The 22,930-nt window shown below is 42.4% G+C and overlaps 1 protein-coding gene across 3 annotated transcripts in view; it reads right to left on the bottom strand.

Annotated features, from left to right (window-relative positions):
* LOC126699433 (cytochrome P450 89A2-like) overlaps positions 1 to 22,140 on the bottom strand; it is a 32,733-nt gene extending 10,593 nt beyond the window's left edge. Inside the window, exons 1-3 of one of the 3 annotated variants that reach the window (XM_050397263.1) lie at positions 21,992 to 22,117; positions 20,734 to 20,829; positions 1,402 to 3,017 (exon numbers count right to left, since the gene is read on the bottom strand). In XM_050397263.1, the coding sequence (XP_050253220.1) occupies positions 1,620 to 3,017; positions 20,734 to 20,829; positions 21,992 to 22,057 (1,560 nt within the window). In that variant the 5' untranslated portion in view covers positions 22,058 to 22,117 and the 3' untranslated portion in view covers positions 1,402 to 1,619. Of the gene's footprint in view, positions 1 to 1,401; positions 3,225 to 20,733; positions 20,830 to 21,991 lie in introns of those variants that run through there. The other 2 variants (XM_050397262.1, XM_050397264.1) reach the window with 2 other exon arrangements.
* Between the last annotated feature and the right edge of the window lie 790 nt (positions 22,141 to 22,930).

Genomic DNA, 22,930 nt, shown 5'->3' with positions numbered 1-22,930 from the left:
ACTTTTGATCTCTTGATCCTAGCTATTGTTATTTTGTTAGAATATTAATTTAAAAAATAAATTTATCATTTTATAATTATTCAAATTTTTAAAAAATTAATAATTTATTATAGTATATCAAAGTAAATGATCTTAAATTTTTTAAAAATTTCATAGTTTTTCGTATTATATGGAGGAACAGCACAGATCTTAGAGCATAATTGGTTTGGCTTTTAGTGGTTTCTCAAGCTTGAGCCATCATTGTTTTTATTGGTTGATGACATGCAGATCATTTGATGGACTACCTTTGTGGTAGTTGAGTCATGAGTGGCGTGGCTTTATGATAACCGAGTTACTATATGGCATGGTCTTATAATGACCAAGCTGAATAGATTATGTGGATTTCTACACCTGAATCAATTGTCCAAATTCTATGGGGAACATACAGAAAATTATTAGATACTCTAATAATATGGTAGCATGATGCTTTAACCTTTCACATTCATGATACATCTCACTGTTTAATTTCCTGTATTTGCATCAACACTATTGTTTCATAATGAAGTCAACCAACTTTTACTCCATGTCAGAAAATTTCGAGTCTGAGTCGGATCCAATTTTGCCTTGTCTATGAAATATAGGCAACTATAACATAAAATGGACCTAGTAGTAGGTACATTTTCTTCCCTCTTGCTACATCACATAAAATGGACCTAACTGTTCAAATCCTCAAGGATAAATGGGCCTTCAAAGAATACTTCCTGTGAACCCGATTGTAGGTACATATTTTTTATTTATTTTGTAGCCATTGATAATTCCATAATTATAACGAGGACTGAGGAACTCCATGAAGTGCTCTTCTAATCATACTTGATTGTTTTATTTCTATTTATTTTTTTGATAAATAAAGATAAATATATAGAAAAGAGAGCAAACGAAGGACCAATCATACTTGATAGTGACTTTAAAGTTTAACAGCACCATTTAATACAAATACTAAGTACAAAATATTTTTATAATATTTTTTAATAAAATACAAGTAATTAGTTGTCATTAGTTTAAATTTAAACCTAACATTAAAATTATCTTTTACCTCAATAATAACAATCACAATATTTTTATAATATTTTTTAATAAAATACAAATAATTAGTTATCATTAGTTCAAATTTAAATCTAATATTACGATTACCTTTAAACTCAATAATAACTATTAGTAATAACATGTGACTTAAAATTTATAATAAAAATATTTTGGATACGTAATTTCTCTTTAATTCCCGAAGAACGTGGTAAAAGAAGTTTCCGCAACAAACTCACTTTACTCTTAGCCAAATGGAAAACATGACAACCTTGACATATCCCCCTCGTAAGAACGAAGAGCTTCAAATGACTGACAACAAATCTCCCTCAGCAACAAGAATAACACCAAAATCATAAATTCATTACCATTTCGTTTCAAGTATATTCACTATACTGTACTGATTACCAAACTAGTACTTCAAATGAAATCGCTTAGAAACATTTTACTGAAAATTCAATAAATACAGCGATAGACTTTATTTCGAAAGAAACACTAGCATCTTATCTATTGATTTTTGTACTGAAGTCTTCTACTTCAACAGAATATAGACTAAACCTTTAAAGCCTTAGAGATAAGTGGGCCTTGAGAGGATTCTTCATCACCATGGTGAACTCCTGCTTCTCTGTCAAATCAACATCATCACCCTCCACAGCTTTCCACTCAAAATTCCAAACCAAATTGGCCACAAAATACTCCAAATGCAGCATTGCCAAACCAGAACCAGGGCAAATCCTCCTCCCCACACCAAATGGCATCATCTTAATCTCTCTACTTCCAGTTATATCAAACACTTCTCCTCCACCATCACCGCCACTCAAGAATCTCTCAGGCTTGAACTCCATAGGATCCTCCCACACTTTTGGATCCCACCCCATTTCTGCCACCATGAAATTCAAAGTAGCATTCTTTGGCACCAAATAGCCATCCAAAACCACATCCTCAGTCACTGCATGTGGCAGCACAAAATGCCCAGGTGGGTGTCTTCTTAAACCTTCCAAAATCACTGCTTTCAAATATGGCATCTTGTTCAAATCTTCCTCCTTTACTGTTTTCTCTCCATCACCAACAACCCCTTCAATCTCCACGAAAAGCCTCTCTTGGATTTGTGGGTATTTCACCAAATTGGCCATAATCCACTCCAATGCAGTCGACGTAGTATCTGTACCCGCGTTGAGAAACTCAGAGCACAAACTAACCATTTCCCCATCCTGGAGTTTCCGCTTCTCCCCTGGTAGCTCCAAATCCAACAACGTATCCACATACGACACCACAAACTCATCGTCATTATCAACATCTTTGTCTTCTTTCGCTTTGCTCTGTCTTTCTTGCTTCACTTTCCTTCTCGCTTCTATCAAAGGCCTTAGAACAGCTTCTTGGTCTCTCCGAAGATCAAACAACTCTTGCCAAAGCTTACGAAATATAATCTTCCCAACACTCCCACAAACATTAAGTATATTAAACCGAGGAAGCCCCAAAAGCAAGCGACGCTGGACATCTTCGATTTCTTTAATCTGGGACTCACCAAGCTTGTCACCGAAACACATAAGAACCAACAAACAAAACATGGAGTATTGGAAATGTTCCTTAACGACGATTGGCACTTCACTGGACTTGGACTGAGAATCACGAAGACGATTGAAGAGGATATTATAAACCCAGTTGCGCGCGTGAGAGTAGGATTTCAAGCGCGAAGGGTGAAGAATCTCAGAACTGAGATTGCGGCGAAATAGACGCCACGTGGGACCGTACGAGGCGGAGTTGATGGTGCTCGAGTTACTTGAGAACACTCTGTTGGTCAGAGGAGCCTGTGGTCGGTCGGCAAAGACGGCACCGTTTTGGACTAGAGCTTTGTGAGCGATAGAGCGGTTGGCAACGAAGATAGCAGGGCGGAAAGCGATGTTGAGGGTGACTATGGGTCCGTACTTGGCATGGAGTTTGCGGAGAATGGGTTCGAGGTCGGAGAAAGATTTGCGAATCCATAGGAAGCTGCTTAGAATTGGGATGGTAAAGGGTCCAGGAGGAAGCTTACTGTTTTTCTTGTTGATGAAAAGGTTGAGAAGAGGTTTTAGGAGAGCTGAGATGCAGAGAGAGACAAGGATGATGAACCAGGTTTCCATTTCTTTTTTGTTTTTGCGGAAGAAAAAATAGAGACCAAGTAAAACCGATTGCACTGTATGCACTTAAATAGCGCTGAAGTCGTGAGTTTTAATTGACGTTTTCCATTCTTAAGTCGTGAGTTAGACCCACAATTTTTCAGTGTAATTACACTATCCCGTGAAAGCGCACTAGTGTATAAGAAATACTATGATTGGAGAAGCATGATTGGAATTAGGAACATATGAGTTGTGCTCGTGGGTGCAGAAGCCAAAAAGATCTGAAAAGAATAATGAGATTGTGTTGTCCTAGTAATATTATTTATATTTTTTAAAAATATGTGTGGAAGGAAAAATGTGTGAAAAAATGTGTAATATTGTTTAAATATTGAAAACTATTGTTCAAAATACACTACCAATTATTGTGTGAATGTGCACTAATGTTATTATACTATTGTGCATAAAACTCATTTTTGGAGACTTGAATCACGGTCTTTACTCCCTACACTTTACAAGCACTTGTACTTGTAAAATGACCACCGCATCGTGGGTACACAGTGGTTTATTACACTATTGTGTGAATGCCACCTAGGGTATAAGAAACACTATAATTGGAGACTTGGAGTAGCATGACTGGAATTAGGAACATGTCAGTTGTGCTTGTGGGTGTAGAAGCCAAAAAGATCTAAAAAGAATACTGAATCACTAATAATATGTACTAGAATATTGATTATATTAATTGTATAATATGTACTATAATATGGTTCATAAAAAAACAAATATGTACTATACTATGAAAGAGGAGCAAGAAAGATGTTTGAGTTTGAGGTGGACCGGTTGGATTCGGCATATCTTGTAAGATTGGTTTTCTTTTTGAATGGAAAGTAAGATTGTTTTGAATATGAATGAATGGATGATGGATTTATCTTAATCAAAACAAATTAAAAAATTAAAAAGTTGAGTAATATAAAAGTCTCAAGTTGGTTGGTGGGTGTTAATATCTAGGCAAAAACTTGTTTTATCCGGCCTGTTTTACACAAGGCTAAGCATTGGCATGTACAAAAGTTTTTTTGTTTATTTTAGTATAAGTACTATAGTTATAAAAATTATTTATTTTAGTATAAGAACTATAGTTATAAAAATTATACTAGCTAAACACCAATTAAACTGTTAAAACCATAAACCAAAGCACTATTCAAAATGGGTTGGTGTAAAATGCTGAATATGCAATGATCCATTATCAAACTATGTAAACTGTATGGTTTTGAAACTCGGATTGTTCATCGAATCATAAAAGAGAGATTCAAGATTTTTGAAGTCGGACTGAGGTTGAACCGTGATAACATCATAATTAATTTAATAATTATTTAAAATATAAATTAATATATTAAATTAGTATAAATATAAAATTTGACTAGAATAAACCAAATAAATATAAAGACTGTGGGGCTCGGCCCAAAAATGATGGGCTATTCCAAGTTCAGGCCCGTCCGAGGAGCGTCCTGTCCAACGAAAAGACTCATATGAAGCGCTATTCAACCCCAATAGCGTCAAGGAAACCTGTCCGAGGAGTAACTCCTCCTCGGACATCACGAAGCCCAGACAAGAAACTCTGCTCAGCCATTTCAGCTCACCTTCCCCAACATATAAAACGAATTAAATTCAAAATATCTCACGGAAGGCTACCACCACATTAATTGCGCCCCAACCACCCTCTTGGCCGCATTAATGAGGAAAAGACTCCTGAACAGTACCGCCTTGGCCTCTGCAACTCACAAAGGGTCTGATGAGGGCATCTGATGGGACAGGTGCTCGAGTGGATGCTGGGATGACTAACAGGTGTAAGGCTGGGATGAAAAGGAGAGAAATATATAATGTAGTGAAATCCCTCAAAGAAGGGACGGGAGATTTGTAAGGGGAACAAGAGAAATAAAATCAGACTTGAGGAATCCTTCTTTACGTTCTTATTTCCTTCTGCAAATAGCACATTACATGCATTAGACTTGTTAGTTTCACTGAGGCCAAGTTCTTTAACCCATTCTCTACAAGTATTTATTGTGGGTTGTGCTTTGAGCCAAGGCCTGATCAACAGCAGTTGGGCCAGGAAAATCGTGCAACCACAATTGGCGCCGTCTGTGGGGAGAGCTAGGGCATCAGCTAGTGCAACAGTCGAGCATGGAAGAACTAGATCCACACCAGGAGGATCCTCACCAAGCTAACTCCCAACGAACACAACCCGCCGAGTCCCAGAGGCAAAATAACCCAACCCACCCGGGCGGCAGGGGGAATCATGAGGGGAGTGTGCATATCACCCGGACCAGTCAGAGTCACACAGAGATAGGAAGCCACGTGTCTCAGAGGCGAAATAGTCACCAGGCCCTGCAGCGAGAGATAGATGACCTGAAAAGGAAGCTACGACGTGTACAACGAAGACGATCTCCTTCTGACTCAGGCGAGTCTTCTAATGCGGAGGACATGAGTTACAGACGAAGGTCAAGGACCCCCCCAAGCGAGACCTTTTCTTACGTAAAGGAACCACGCCCAGTACGGAAGTATGAGAGCCCATCCAGCAAAGGCTCGGGGAGTGATGCCATGAAGAAGGCGTTGGATCAGCTCTCAAGGTCGCCCTTCACGAGCAAAATCGAAGGGGCTAAGCTGCCAAGACGCTTCAACCAACCGGTATTCGTCATCTATACCGGCAGAACAGACCCGGTAGAACACGTGAGTCAGTTCAATCAGAAAATGGCGATCTATTCGCAAAACGAAGCCCTAATGTGCAAGATCTTCCCATCCAGCTTGGGATCGATAGCAATGAGGTGGTTCAACAGCCTGAGGACAAACTCAGTAGGCTCCTACAAGCAGCTCACTCAAGCTTTTTGCTCCCGTTTTATTACAAACACCAGAGTCCCTCGACCGCTCAGTTCGCTTCTGTCCTTGTCCATGCACGAAGGAGAAACTCTGAAAGCATACTCGGATAGGTATTGGGAAGTGTATAACGATTTAGACGACAACCATGATAACGTTGCTATCAGCACGTTCAAAAGCGGCCTCCCTACCTGGCATGGCTTGAGGAAATCCCTCACCGGAAAGCCAGTTACTGATGTCCAACAGCTAATGGACAGGATCGACAAGTACAAAAGGGTGGAGGAGGATCAGCTGCAAGGGAAGGGGAAGGAGAAGGTTGTCCCCCCTAAAGCAAATGATTTCAGGACAGAACGTCACAATCCTGGTCAGCCGAGGAGAGATTTTCAGCGACAGACTGGGCAGAGCACCCCACAAACAGTGAATGCCATATTCAGAGAGCCGGTACAACAAGTACTGGAGAAAGTAAGGGATGAACCCTATTTCAGATGGCCGGGAAAGATGGCTGGAAACCCTGCCAATCGTAATCAGAACTTGTATTGCCAATATCATCAGGACCACGGGCATACTACTGAGGATTGCAGGAATTTGTGGAATCACTTGGATCAATTGGTCCGAGAAGGAAGGCTACGTCACCTGCTGCACCCATCGAGCGGCCATCCCGGCCAAGCGACACAAGAGCCTCGAAGGGACGTGTCTTTAAGACCCCCCACCGGGACGATACATGTCATCCTCGCTGCACCAGGAAGAACTGGGCCACCCATCCCCAGGGTATTGGCCGTGGACCACCTTCCCTCCGAGGGCAGACAAAGGGAACCCAAAAGGATAAAAAAGGGAAATTCTTTGATACTGGGATTCTCGGATGAGGATAAGGAAGGAACAATTCAACCTCACGATGACGCCTTGGTGGTCACCTTGCGGATTGGGGGTTTCGATGTGAAAAGGGTATTAGTAGACTCTGGAAGTGCAGTGGAGATAATGTACCCCGACCTATACAAGGGGCTGAATCTGAAGCCAGAAGACTTGACAGCTTATGACTCCCCCCTCCTTAGCTTCGAGGGGAAGCTTGTAACGCCAAAGGGGCAAATCCGACTGCCCATACAGACTGGGGCGGAAGTGGGGGAAGTGAATTTCATCGTGGTCGACGCTTATTCACCCTACACCGCAATAGTCGCAAGGCCGTGGATCCACAGCCTAGAGGCCGTGACCTCCACACTTCACCAGAAAGTGAAATACCTATCCAGAGGACGAGTGGAAGAGATCCGAGGAGATCAGGCCGTGGCCAGGAAGTGTGTGGTGGCCGCCATTTTACATCGGCCCTTGATCGAGACCTCGGCCCCAAAGAGCTTATAGCAACCAACCTCCTCGGCAAAGCAAGACGAGATGCTGGCCGAGGAGATAAGGTGTGAAGGTTTAGATAAGGTTGCTGTCAGCAGTGACCCGGAGAAGTTCTTTCAGGTTGGCTCTGAATTGCCCTCTCAGGAAAAGGAGGAACTGGTCAGATTTCTCAGAGAAAATGTCGACGTATTCGCTTGGGACGCCTACGATGCCCCTGGAGTTGATCCCAACCTCATCTGCCACCACCTGAACGTCAACCCCTCCTCCACTCCGAGGAAGCAACCACCCCGACGCCCTTCAAAGGAGCACGCTGGTGCCGTAAGAGACGAAGTGGCCAAGTTGAAAAGAGCAGGGGCTATCAAAGAGGTCTTTTATCCTGAATGGTTGGCGAACACAGTGGTGGTGAAGAAAAAGACGGGGAAGTGGAGGGTCTGCGTGGACTTCACAGACCTGAACAAGGCATGCCCCAAGGACCCATTCCCCCTACCTAAAATTGATCGATTGGTGGATGCAACCGTGGGACACCCTCGAATGAGCTTCCTGGACGCCTTCCAGGGCTATCACCAGATACCCCTTGCACTGGAGGACCAAGAGAAAACGGCTTTCATGACGCCCATCGGAAATTATCATTATAAGGTGATGCCATTCGGGCTAAAGAACGCGGGCTCAACCTACCAAAGGATGATGACTCGGATGTTCGAGCCGCAACTGGGCAAGATTATTGAGGTGTATATAGACGATATGGTCGTGAAGAGTAAAAGGGTGTCCGAGCACGTGCAAGACCTGGGAACAGTCTTCGCCATCTTAAGGGAGCACCGGTTACGGCTGAATGCCTCCAAATGTTCATTCGGGGTCGGGTCTGGGAAATTCCTAGGGTACATGGTCACCCATAGAGGGATAGAAGTAAGTCCAGACCAAATCAAGGCCATTAACAGTCTACAGACTCCTCGGAACCCGAAAGAAGTGCAGAAGCTCACTGGCATGATTGCGGCATTAAGCCGGTTCATATCACGATCGGCGGATCGATGTCGGCCTTTTTACCTCCTGATAAACAAGTGGAAAGAGTTTAAATGGTCGGAGGATTGCGTTCAGGCTTTCCAGCAGCTTAAGGACTACCTGTCCCGACCACCCATCATGTCCAGTCCGGAAGCAGACGAGGTGCTGTTTGCATACATCGCCGTAGCTCCCCACGCCGTAAGCCTGGTACTAATACGGGATGATAATGGGGTGCAGCGACCGGTGTACTATGTGAGCAAGTCACTACATGAGGCCGAGGTGCGATACCTACCCTTAGAGAAGGCAATTTTGGCGATAGTGCATGCAACCCGGAAGCTTCCTCATTACTTCCAGGCGCACACAGTCATCGTCCTGACTCAGCTTCCACTTCGAGCCGTGCTTCGAAGTGCTGACTACACAGGAAGGATCGCCATGTGGAGTGCTCTTCTGGGGGCTTTTGATATTAAATATATGCCCAGACCCTCCGTCAAAGGACAGGTCCTCGCGGACTTGGTAGCAGAGTTCGCTGAGCCCTCTATAGAAACGGTGACCGAGAAGAAAGACCTGTGCGGAAAACTGGTCGGCGCGATTTCAGCCGGGAAAACCATGCATTGGAAGGTCTACGTGGATGGTGCGGCCAACCAGAGAGGATCAGGAGTTGGGATAGTTTTAATATCGCCAGACGGCGCGGTCATTGAAAAGTCATTAAGACTCGGATTCTCGGCTACGAACAATGAAGCCGAATACGAAGCCTTACTTCAAGGAATGGCAATGATTCAAAGGCTGGGTGGAAGAGTAATAGAAGCCTTCTCGGACTCCAGATTGGTGGTCGGACAAGTGATGGGAGAGCTGGAAGCTCGAGATACTAGGATGCAAGAGTATCTGGGACAAGTCAAACGGCTACAGGAGAGCTTTGAATCCTTCAGTCTAACGCACATCTCCAGGAGCGTAAACATTCATGCAGACTCACTGGCCACTCTTGCCACATCCTCGGCACGTAATTTGCCACGAGTGATCCTAGTCGAAGATCTGGTTAGGGCCAGTCCCATCAGTGGAAACCCGACCCAAGTCCATCAGATAAGACAGAGCCCCAGTTGGATGGACCCCCTAAGGAATTTCCTCCAAGATGAGATCCTACCGGAAGAAAGACTAGAAGCCGAGAAGATACGTAGAAATGCTCCTCGTTTTTGGCTATCGGAGGACCGCAAACTTTATCGGCGTTCCTACTCTGGACCGTACCTGCTCTGCGTACATCCAGAAGAGTCCGAGTCTCTTCTTGAAGAGTTGCATGAGGGAGTATGTGGAAGTCACACCGGAGGAAGATCACTGGCACATAGGGCACTCACTCAAGGATACTGGTGGCCGAACATGCAGAGACAGGCCCAGGAATATGCCAAGAAGTGCGATCAGTGCCAAAGATTTGCGCCGAATATCCACCAACCCGGAGGGGTTCTCAACCCACTCTCCAGTCCGTGGCCGTTCGCGCAGTGGGGTCTTGATATTGTCGGACCTTTCCCCAAAGCTGCGGGAAACAGGCGATACATAATAGTCGGAACCGATTACTTTACTAAATGGGTGGAGGCTGAGCCTTTGGCCAACATCAGGGACGTGGACGCCCAGAAATTCATCTGGAAGAACATTATCACCCGCTTCGGAATTCCGAGAACACTCATCTCCGACAATGGTCTTCAGTTTGACAGCAAGAATTTTAGGGAGTATTGCCGTGAGTTTGGGATCATTAATCGATATTCCACTCCCGCATACCCCCAAGGGAATGGGCAAGTCGAGGCCGTAAACAAGGTCATAGTGAACGGATTGAAAAAAAGATTGGATGAGTCAAAGGGGAGATGGGTAGAAGAACTACCACACGTCTTATGGACCTATCGGACAATGCCGCGGCGTTCCACCGGTGAGACCCCCTTCTCAATGACTTACGGGGCTGAGGCTGTACTCCCGATCGAGAACAATTTCCCAACGTTGAGGTCTAGCTCGTTTACCCCAAGTGATAACGATGAATTGCTAGGAAGAAGTCTGGACCTAGCCGAGGAAAGAAGGGAAAAGGCCACGATTCACATGGCCTATTATCACCAGAAGTTAAGACAAGGGTATGATGCTAACGTCAAACTGCGGCCTCTGGGTCCAGGTGATCTCGTGATGAGGAAGATTCTTGGCAGCGCAAAGAACCCCTCTTGGGGCAAGCTGGGGCCCAATTGGGAGGGACCATACCGTGTCACATCCGTGGCCGGAATAGGCGCCTACTACCTAGAAGATTTGGATGAAAAAACTGTACCCCGACCATGGAATGTAAATAACCTCAGGAGGTATTATTATTAATAAGAATGGCTTAGCGTACGTTCTCTTTCATGACTATTTTCCGCTTGCCAGTCTACATTACGGTTATTTATAAGTTTTAAACAGAACCCAAGTCCTGCATGGCTCCTCGGACCACAGACTTGGGGGAAATTGTTACTTAAGCCAACTATTTATAAGTTTTAAACAAAACCAAAGTCCTGCATGGCTCCTCGGACCACAGACTTTTGGGGAAGTTATTACTCATGACAGCTCATAGTTTTAAACAGAACCTAAGTCCTGCATGGCTCCTCGGACCACAGACTCTAGGGGAAATTATTACTCATGACAAGTCATAGTTTTAAGCAGAACCTAAGTCCTGCCTGGCTCCTCGGAATGTAGACTTTTGGGGAGATTATTACTTGTGATAGATTGGAAGATCATTATTTAAAGTAAATCACTTTTAATACATGCGCACAGTCTAGCATCATCGCGACCCTCAAATGAGCAACCCAAAAACCCATTTTCATTTTTACCATTTGCCTGTATCTACCTCGTTACAAAGGTTTAAACGCTATTGACATACATTTTTAACAAACAAAACGAACATTTCATATTAACATTCCGAGTACATTAAAAAGAGAGGTCCTTACAAAAGAATGAAAAAACAAGACAACTCTCATATAAAAAAAAACCTATAAGGCTAAGCTTCAGCGGGAGGATCTTCTTTCTGCTCGGGCTGAGGAGGAGGAACCTCAACGGTAGAGTCTGTGGCAGGATCCTTAGCCACATCAGGCACAAGGGCGGCATCAGGCACCGCCAGGTCTTGCTCCGAAGCGACTTGGGCTTCATCAGGTCTAACTCGGATCTCCGGAGGATAGAAGATGCTCTCGGGCAATCTTAGTGCCGAATCCGCAAGAACTCCTACAGCATCGAGAGCATGAGCCCATGAAATGTCGCAGTACTCCCTGCACACCTCAGGGATCTCCTCGGACAGCCTGGCCTCAGTCTCTTCGGCCCCGAGCTGTCGAGCAGCATTCTTCTCAGCCTCTGTGGCCTCTCGGATCAGCTGGGCCTCCTCCCTTGCCAGCTTCAGCTCGCCCTCCACCTTCTGCAGGGCAGTTTTGAGGTCCTGCACTGCCTGCCTCTCGGTGTTAAGGTCAAGCTGAGCCGTGTACAGTTGTTTGCGCTGATCCTCCGCCTGATCCTCGGCGCTCTTCAAGCCAGCCTCTGCACTTTTACGTCGGTTCTCCGAATCCTTGAACTCCGCCGTGAGTTTAGTGTGATCATGCTTGAGGGACCCCAAGGCTTTCTCCACCTCTGTCCGAGCCTGGGTCTCAGCCTCAGCCAGATTGCGGCTGTTACGGCAAAACTCCTCAGCCACAAAGACCTGCTGAGTAATCTACAGACAAAACAAGAATGTCCTTAAAAGAAAAATATATAATCTAACAGGAGCAAGTAAATGGACAAAGCAGTAGAAGGATTACTTACCAGCGCGAGATCCCTTTTAAGGGACAGGAAGAGCTCGGACTGAGTGCACCGCCTGTAGGCCTCCATGTCCCGAGGAAGAAGTAAGGGCTGCTCTAAGGCCTCCGCCACGTACCCCGCCCGGCCACGATTGTACTCTCGGACCGAAGCGGTGTAAGGAATGGCGAGCCCATCCAGCTCCAGCTTTGGGTCCCATGGACGAGGGGAAGTGCGCACTTCAGCAAGGTTCCCCTCATCCCTGCTGTCCGAGGAGGTGCCCCTTCTGCTCCTTGGCGCCCGTGTGGTTTTCTGCTGTTTGGCCGGCTGGACAGCCACCTCGCCTTCCTCAGGCGTGTCTACCGGCCTCTTCTTCTTCAGGTCAGGATTAACCTTAAGGCCAGGATCCGAGACACCCTGGGGGACCACCAGAGGAAGGGTCTTGGCCTGAGATGGAGTTGGCCCCTTCGAAGATTGACCCTTTGGTGACTGACCTTTCCCCCTGGAGGACATCAACTCCTTCAAGGACTTCCCTTTTCCTGCCATGGGCTCAGCCTCTTCGTCTGAGGTATCATCCGAGCAGATAACGATTGAGGGAACACCAACTGCAGAATGTCGGTCCTGCTCGGCTTCAGGATTGGAAGACTCCCCTAAAGGATTTTGCTGAATTTCCTCCTCGAAGTAAAACTCGTCTATTTCTGCCTCAAGAGAAAGACGGGAAGATTCATTTTCTTCTTCAATCCGAGCAGCCGCGCCAGGCTCATTTACCGGAGGAGGCTGCTCCGCTAAGTAAGGATTCCTGACCCCAGGCAGCACTACTAGTGGCAGATCGTGTGGAGCTAGGAACCCGTTTCGGGACACGTCAATCCTAGCCAACCTCGGACTGCCCGCCCTTATAGCGTGACCAATTGCCTGGAAAGCCCTGCTCAGAGGTTGATAGCCCAAAACCAGATGAGCCGCACGCAACTGTCTGTCCTCGGTAACGTAAATCTCCGACCTGAGAAGATAATTCAGCGCTGGCACATTCGTAAGGTCTATCCGAGGAGCGACGTGAATTTTGTCTGCAAACAACCAAGAAAAGTGAGGTCAGATCATGAAATTTTCCAATTACAAAGAAAGCTAGAAAAACAACCCCTCAACACTAAATCCTCTCCCCAAAAAGGATCAATCCTAAAAGCGCCGCACCTGGGTTTCCCGCCCGAGTTGGACAGTGAATACCTTCGAACCACTCCCCAGAAGCAATGAGGAAGTCATCCTTCACGGTCTTATTGGAAACTGGAAGACAAGAGATCAACCTAACGACCTCGTTCCGGGATTTAAGATAATACCCATCATCCCCAAGGCGGTGGCATTCGTACAAATAAGCCACATCATGCCAAGTGAGGTTTAGATTCATCCGCTCGCTTAAGACATCTACACAGCCTAGTATCTTGAACATATTTGGGGCACACTGATACGGCGTCAACCTATGGTTGAACAGGTATTCCCTTGTGATCCTGCGCATGGGAAGCGTCATCCCTCCCTCTATGAAAGCAATCATGGGGATAACGACTTCTCCCTCAACTCTATCGGTCAATATTCCTTCAAGAGGACAGTGCCGCAGCCCAACCCTCGGGGGAATGTGGTATTTAGCCCTAAAGGCTTCCATAGCGGTAGGAGTTTTTACTAATTTTTCGAATCTACCCATCTGAACTGAACTGAGGAAATGAAAGTAAAGACTGGAAAGAAAAGTAGAGTCCGAGGAAGAAATTGAAACGGAGAGAAAGGCGAAATGTACTGGTACCTTCACAAGACGCTCAAGGGGACGCCTGGGAATCTCTCTTGGACGAAGCGCTTCACAAGAACGGCTACGGCGGCGTAACGGACGCAAGTGTTCGTATATCTCTGGAGTTCTCTGGAGCCTTCTGGGGTTTGTGAAATGCAGATGAAAAAAGAAACTGAGCCCCGCTGACGTCTTATATAGCAGGGAGGAGAGAGAAAAGATCATCCCTGCCTAAAAATACGAGAAAGAAACGATGGCCGTTCGATTCACGCCAAGCCGTTGGATGAAGGGAACATAACGCCTCCAGAAGTTAATGACCACGTCTCGTAAATTGTGGCGCGTCAAAAGTAACGGTCCGCACGCGCGCCCCACGATCTCCTTATTTCCCTCCACTCACAAATATCAAAACCCCGCTTTTCTCCTCGGAGGGAGGTTAAAACCGCAGTTTTGAGGGGCTATTGTGGGGCCCGGCCCAAAAATGATGGGCTATTCCAAGCTCAGGCCCGTCCGAGGAGCGTCCTGTCCAACGAAAAGACTCATATGAAGCGCTATTCAACCCCAATAGCGTCAAGGAAACCTGTCCGAGGAGTAACTCCTCCTCGGACATCACGAAGCCCAGACAAGAAACTCTGCTCAGCCATTTCAGCTCACCTTCCCCAACATATAAAACGAATTAAATTCAAAATATCTCACGGAAGGCTACCACCACATTAATTGCGCCCCAACCACCCTCTTGGCCGCATTAATGAGGAAAAGACTCCTGAACAGTACCGCCTTGGCCTCTGCAACTCACAAAGGGTCTGATGAGGGCGTCTGATGGGACAGGTGCTCGAGTGGATGCTGGGATGACTAACAGGTGTAAGGCTGGGATGAAAAGGAGAGAAATATATAATGTAGTGAAATCCCTCAAAGAAGGGACGGGAGATTTGTAAGGGGAACAAGAGAAATAAAATCAGACTTGAGGAATCCTTCTTTACGTTCTTATTTCCTTCTGCAAATAGCACATTACATGCATTAGACTTGTTAGTTTCACTGAGGTCAAGTTCTTTAACCCATTCTCTACAAGTATTTATTGTGGGTTGTGCTTTGAGCCAAGGCCTGATCAACAGCAGTTGGGCCAGGAAAATCGTGCAACCACAAAGACCATCTTTCAAATGTATTTTTCATATGACAACTTCTATTATAGTGTTCAAAAATCAATGCAATATTATTAATTGTTAAACAAAATAATATAATAAAAAGAAAAAGAACAATTATTTGTTTACAATATACTATCAAGATAAGATTTACATTGTAGTTTAAATAAATGCTTACAACATTATATACTTTTATAAAAATATGTATAATATTGTACACTCCTTATAAATATATACAATGTTTTAAGCATTTTTTAATCTACAATTACATTGACAGTTGTTCGGAGGCCTTTTTTCATTGCTCGGCCACATGTTGTCCGTTAGAGGGGTGACCTTGCTAGACCCGAATATGTTTGGGGATTTGCATCCAGAACTCAACATTGGGCCACATAGTTCAATAGCTACCGGCGTATTTTTAGGCCTACAAAATAGGTGAAACCTAAAGTCTAAGAACCATGATAATGATTGAATAAATAAATAATATGTGTTTGATATAATGGCTTTGATTAATGGTTGTAATAGTCATTAAAGTAATATGTATTTAAATGTGAATTTAGAGATATGAAAACATAGTGACTTATCTTTGTATGGTTTGTAGCTCCAGTTTTGTAGTGTCAATCAGTTGATAGTATTCCAGCAAGATAACTCCAACGGTGGAAAAGTAGTTTTCCATGATAACTTCAAGATTGAAGGGGGAAAATGGGTGCAACTGGAGGGAGAGAGAATATGTCCAACTATGTGTAGTGGTTGGTTAAGTTTGATAATACTCTTTTAGATATTGTGAAGTTATGAATGGTATTGCCTTCCATGAAAAGGGCTTTTGTAAGAAGTATTTGTGCCTTCTAGGAAAAAGGCTTTGATATGAGATCTTAGTGCCTTCTAGGAGAAGGGCTTTAGTATTAGAAGTTTAAGTCTTCCGTGAGAATGACTTTTATAAGAGAGGTGAAGAGTATTAAGATGTGTTTACAGGTAGCAAAATAGTAGAATTTCAGAGTGAAAGAGTATGAGAGTGGAGTTTAGAAGAGTTGTGGTGTGTTATATGTAATGGTGTAGTAAGTGTGTATGGGATTGTGTAAGAGAAACGGAGAAAGAGATGTTTAGAGATATGGGCAACAAGATGTATTTTATGAATCTGAAGAGTGAGAGCATGAGTATAAGAGGAGTAATAGTGTTATAGTGTGTTTAGCAATGTTGCTGGGATTTTCTGCTGGAGAATGGCTAAAGGCTTATGAAGTGCAATTATGAGCTAAGGACTGAAGAGTTTAGTTCATAATTTGAAAACTAAAAACTTAGAAGCTCAAAACTTCATTAAGAGCTTAAGAAGATAATTAGAGGGGGAGAGAATAGAGAAGTTTACGAAAGAGTTGTTCTTCTCCATTGGTGTGCTTTGGTGTGTTGATGAGAGATTCTATTTATAGCTAAGTTTAAGGGGGTATTTAGCAAAGAATCTCAGCCAAAATCTATCCTAATCAATAATAAATCTTCAGAAAATCCATCCTAGGATTTGGCCTAAAATGATATGTTATTGCTATTTAGGGTAATATCAATTAGAGGAAAGACCAACGAAAAAAGGAAATGATTTTAATAAGAAAAAGATAGTCTCTTTGGTTGGTTTTGGTTTTTAGCCAAATAAGGAAAATATGTAATTTCAAGGTTGTTGGGTTAGCTATCACAGCTGTTCTGAAAAAGTTGTCCCAGCTATCAAAAAAGGCTGTCATAGCTGTCACAAGATAGCTATTGGTAGGGGCTGAAGTAGATGAGGTCAGCTGGATGATGTCAGGTTGTTGGAGAAAATATTCAGCATTTATTTCATGGGTTTTGTCACGCCCCAAACCCGGTACCCGGATTTGTGACCATGACCGGCATGCTAATATCAAGCCTAAACCTGATATTAACAAAAACCAACTTAACTTTTTGAAAACTATTACCTTTATAGCATAACAGAACTTTAGAAACTTTTATCTTTAATGAACAGCTTTTCTTTTCATTAGAAACTTCTTCTTGCCATGAGAGTTTTCACTTTTCACAATGCATTTAAACAAAATAATTCTCTTATGATTAATAACATAACATAGCTGTTCATAAATAACTTATTGGTTAGCCGGTATCTGATAAGTCTGTACTTATTTGGGAGGCTTCTAGCACCACGATGCTAGGCATCCAGCATTCCTCACAATGCCAAGTATTCCCGGGATTACATCATAATACATATCTTCCAACCATGGGGGTAGGTTGGCTTCCCCCACAAGTTGGCCGTAAATAACAAGGGGCGGGTACAGCAGAGCCAGTCCCACTTAATGGCCAATCATATAACGTTTTCCATGGAAAGCTAGTAATTAACCCCTACTAGTAGAGTTCAGATCACCAGAGGACATAACCCGAAAACATTTTATACTTTACATCATACTGAAATTTCTTGTTTTGCATGACATTTCATGATAATAACATTTCCATTCTTTTCTTTAAACATCATGTTCATGAAATCAGTAATAGCATTAATATGCTTAAATCATTTACTTACTTAAGTTTTTCGAAAGCTCACGAACATATCTTTGTCAGAATAATGATTACATGCCATATCTCTAATCAAAAACATTTTAATGCATAATATACTTTAAAATAACCTCATGACTTACCAAATGCCCATATAACTTATCCCTTACCTGAAAGCAGAGAAACTGAGAGCCTAAAGTCGAAGGAGCTTAGACTTGGATATTGGTATCACCTAAACCAAATATCAAGCTTATTACTATCCATAATTTCCTTTTCATAAACTTCACATTCATCTCAAAGCCTATCTCTTAGAATCAAGGAAGTCCTAATCCCACCTCAAAGAGGTTCCCACAAACACAAAATGCATTCATCAGACAACATGATGTACTAAATCATAGAGAAACCAATTCATAAAATTTATATATGATTCTAATATACCAAAGGATGAGCATATTTAATTATAGTTCAAAACATTCACCCTAACTTTAGAATTAAATCCTCAAAATTAGGCATGTCCCTTACTGTTCACTGTTCTATTCCAGCAGCATATGCCCCATTTGTAAAATACAAACGGGCTGTCCAAACACATCCAATTGTCATGAAATTTTATACAACTACTCCCCTGTATGTTCATTATAAACCATAAAAATTACGGAGTCAAAGCATAAACGCATGATTTACTAAAAATCACACAAGACAGCATACTCAAAGATCTCGCAATCGCCGATCTTGGGTTTGTGGGTTTGTGTCGGTGGATGTGGGTTTGTGCCGGTGGTGGATGTGGATGTGGGTTTGTGCCGGTGGTGGGTTTGGGATGTGGGTTTGTTTGGTTTGGTAAATGTGGGTTTTTGCCGATCTCTCTAGTTGTATTTTTGTTTTTTTTTTTTTTTGAGGTAGCGTTGGTGGATGTGAGTTTGTGCCGGTAGTGGCTGTCGGTGTTGTTGCGGCAGTGGTTGTTGGTGGCCGTTGTTGCGGCAGTGGGGGTTGTGCTGTTGTTGACGACAATGAGGATGAGGATGATAGAGAGTAATTAATATATTATTTTAATGTGTAGCAAATATTATTTTAATGTGTTGTAAATATTATTTTAATGTATAGAATTGAAGTATAGAACATCTGATAAATGGTATGTTGTAAAATGATGTATTAAAATGATAAAGTAAGATTTTGGAGTGTCAAAATGGTATTTTTTATGAGTGAGCTGACGAGAATGCTCTAAAAGAAGTTTACGCAACAAACTCACTTTACTCTTAGCCAAATAGAAAACATGACCAACCTTGACATATCCCCCTCGTAAGAACGAAGAGCTTCAAATGACTGACAACAAATCTCCCTCAGCAACAAGAATAACACCAAAATCATAAATTCATTACCATTTCGTTTCAAGTATATTCACTATACTGTACTGATTACCAAACTAGTACTTCAAATGAAATCGCATAGAAACATTTTATTGAAAATTCAATAAATACAGAGATAGACTTTATTTCGAAAGAAACACTGGCCTCTTATCTAAGGGTCCGTTTGGATACAGCTGAAAACTGAAAACTGAAACTGAAAACTGAAAAACACTGTAGCAAAATAATTTTTAAATGTGTGAATAGTATCGTGGGACCCATTTTTAATGAAAAAGTTGCTGAAAAGTGAAATTTATGGGTCCGTAAACAGTACACAATGTGCTGTGATTGGTCCAAAAAAATTTGAAAAGTCAAAGTTTGCGGTTACTGTTCATTGTGCATGAACAGTAGCCGCAACACCCAAAACGCTCCAAAACGCGTGAAAAAAAAAAAAAAAAAAAAAAAAAACAGACAAAACGCAAACGCAGGGAACTTTCAGCCGAATCCAAACGCAAACGCAGGGAACTTTAAAGCCTTAGAGATAATTGGGCCTTGAGAGGATTCTTCATCACCATGGTGAACTCCTGCTTCTCTGTCAAATCAACATCATCACCCTCCACCGCTTTCCACTCAAAATTCCAAACCAAATTGGCCACAAAATACTCCAAATGCAGCATTGCCAAACCAGAACCAGGGCAAATCCTCCTCCCCACACCAAATGGCATCATCTTAATCTCTCTACTTCCAGTTATATCAAACACTTCTCCTCCACCATCACCGCCACTCAAGAATCTCTCAGGCTTAAACTCCATAGGATCCTCCCACACTTTTGGATCCCACCCCATTTCTGCCACCATGAAATTCAAAGTAGCATTCTTTGGCACCAAATAGCCATCCAAAACCACATCCTCAGTCACTGCATGTGGCAACACAAAATGCCCAGGTGGGTGTCTTCTTAAACCTTCCAAAATCACTGCTTTCAAATATGGCATCTTTTTCAAATCTTCCTCCTTTACTATTTTCTCTCCATCACCAACAACCCCTTTAATCTCCATAAAAAGCCTCTCTTGGATTTGTGGGTATTTCACCAAATTCGCCATAATCCACTCCAATGCAGTCGACGTAGAATCTGTACCCGCGTTGAGAAACTCAGAGCACAAACTAACCATTTCCCCATCCTGGAGTTTCCGCTTCTCCCCTGGTAGCTCCAAATCCAACAACGTATCCACATACGACACCACAATCTCATCGTCATTATCAACATCTTTGTCTTCTTTCGCTTTGCTCTGTCTTTCTTGCTTCACTTTCCTTCTCGCTTCTATCAAAGGCCTTAGTACAGCTTCTTGGTCTCTCCGAAGATCAAACAACTCTTGCCAAAGCTTACGAAATATAATCTTCCCGACACTCCCACAAACATTAAGTATATTAAACCGAGGAAGCTCCAAAAGCAAGCGACGCTGGACATCTTCGATTTCTTTAATCTGAGTCTCACCAAGCTTGTCACCAAAACACATAAGAACCAACAAACAAAACATGGAGTATTGGAAATGTTCCTTAACGACGATTGGCCCTTCACTGGACTTGGAGTGATCAGAGTCATGAAGACGATTGAAGAGGATATTATAGACCCAGTTGCGCGCGTTAGAGTAGGATTTCAAGCGCAAAGGATGAAGAATCTCAGAACTGAGATTGCGGCGAAATAGGCGCCACGTGGGACGGTACGAGGCGGAGTTGATGTTGCTCGGAGGAGCCTGTGGCCGGTCGGCAAAGACGGCACCGTTTTGGACGAGAGCTTTGTGAGCGATAGAGCGGTTGGCAATGAAGATAGCAGGGCGGAAAGCGATGTTGAGGGTGACTATGGATCCGTACTTGGCATGGAGTTTGCGGAGAATGGGTTCGAGGTCGGAGAAAGATTTGCGGATCCATAGGAAGCTGCTTAGTACTGGGATGGTAAAGGGTCCAGGAGGAAGCTTATTGTTTTTCTTGTTGATGAAAAGCAGTGGCAACGCCACGTTCAGGTCAGGGTGTTCCCAGGAACACCCTGACCTGAAAAAAAAAAAAAAAATTATATATAATAATTAAATTTTTTTTATTTGTTTACCCTTAAAAAAAAATTAGGAACACCTTCAATCAAAATTAAGAACACCCTAAAAAAAAAACTCAAACCTTACGGTTCTCATGGTTCCTCACACAGAAATCATCACTAAAAAGGTGTCTGGGCTAGTTCATCTTCACCAAAAGCTCAAACCTTAGATAGATGTTAGATCTACCATTGATAGATCAGTTTGCTTAGGAAGAAAGGTTATAGAGGAAGAGATGTGTGCTCTAATCTACTTGTTGTATGAGAGACTAAGAGGTGAGATCCTCAAAAAAAAAAAAAAGAACAGAAACAGAGACAAAGAGGACGGAGAAAGACAGCTTCGAAGAGATCAACGTATTTGTGTTACTTATTGTGTGGGGATGAGATAGAGATGAGATATTTTATATTTTCTTAAACAAAAAAATTCCACAGCCACACACCTGTTTTCATGTTACTTTGACATGTATTTTAGTTTTGAAAAACGTGTTTTAGACTAGTTTAATACCGGCTACTTTCTCAAAAAAAAGTTGAATGCCTGCTACCATTTCAAACCTTTTTTTTTTTTGAGAATCCGCCCCGAAAGATGGGGGGACCATTTCAAACCTTAATATATATATATATATATATATATATATATTTTAATGAAATAAACGTTACTTTTTGAAGGCCTTTGAATGTATATAAATATAATACATGTAGGCTGTCTGCCGTGAACCTAGCCATTTTGGCTTCCTAGTTTGTTTTTTCTATGTCCTTTTAACCAAAAAAAATATATATATATAATACATGTAATGCTATTAATAGTTTCAACTCTGTGCTAGGGATGAATAGAATATCTTATATATTAGTAGTTTGGTTAATAGATTAATAGTTTGGCTAATTATATTAGTAAATTACAAATTTGACAGCCAAAAGTCTTGTAACTGTGGCTTCCCCATGTACAAAGTGCCTAGGGGTCTAGGGGGAAAAGGTGGTTCGACCACGGTGAGAAACAAATTTTTCTCTTTATTAGATTGTATAATTTATACTTGTTGAGGAACACCCTGAAAAAAATTCCTGGAGTCGCCATTGATGAAAAGGTTGAGAAGTGGTTTTAGGAGAGCTGAGATGCAGAGAGAGATAAGGACGATGAACCAGGTTTCCATTTTTTCTTTTTTTTGTGGAAGAAAAAATAGCGACCAAGTAAAACCTATTACACTGTATGCACTTAAATAACACTGAAAGCGTTAGTTTTAATTCACGGTTTCCATTTTTAAGTCGTGAGTTATACCCACGATTTTTCAGCGTTATTACACTTTTGTGTGAATGCGCGCACTAGTGTTACAGTGTATAAGAAATACTATGATTGGAGTAGCATGATTGGAATTAGAAACATGTGTGCATGCGCACTAATTTATAATAAACACTGGTCCAAAAAAAAAAATTTATAATAAACACTATAATTGGACCCCATCAAAAAAAAAAAAAAAACTATAATTGGAGTAGCATGATTGGAATTAGATACTATGGTTTTAAAAACCGGTACAGTCAAAGAACCAAAATAGAGAGTGGTTCTCGGTTTTATGATCGGACTGGAGTCGGATCGATAGTCAAACCGATGATGTCATAAATAATTAATTAATAATTATAAAATATAAATAAATAATTTTATAACTAATATTTAAACTAAAAGATTAAATTAAATAACAATAAAACATTAAACCTTAACTTTAATTTATAAGAAATGATATGTCCATAACTGTAGGGTCACAATTTGGAGTCCAAGCCCAACAGGTATGGGATCTCGGTCCAAGGAGCCTAGAAGCAATGAATTTGTAGAGAGTGGGCTATAGAACTAGGTCTTAGCAAAGTGGACAGTGGTTAATATTGGGCTATACTACAATTCAACACAGGTGATTCATGTTAATATCCATAGATTCTCAGTCCGAGGAGATGAAATGAACGTATGCTGGTCCCTATTCGAAGATTACGGTTGTTTGTACTGTTCCTCTATTCTCCTTTCTTTTTTCCGTTCGAGG

The sequence above is a fragment of the Quercus robur genome, chromosome 9 (genome assembly GCF_932294415.1).
Source record: "Quercus robur chromosome 9, dhQueRobu3.1, whole genome shotgun sequence".
In the NCBI taxonomy this organism is placed as follows: Eukaryota; Viridiplantae; Streptophyta; class Magnoliopsida; order Fagales; family Fagaceae; genus Quercus; species Quercus robur.
The sequence above is the reverse complement of the archived record's forward strand: the minus strand, read 5'-3'. Positions and strand labels throughout refer to the sequence as shown.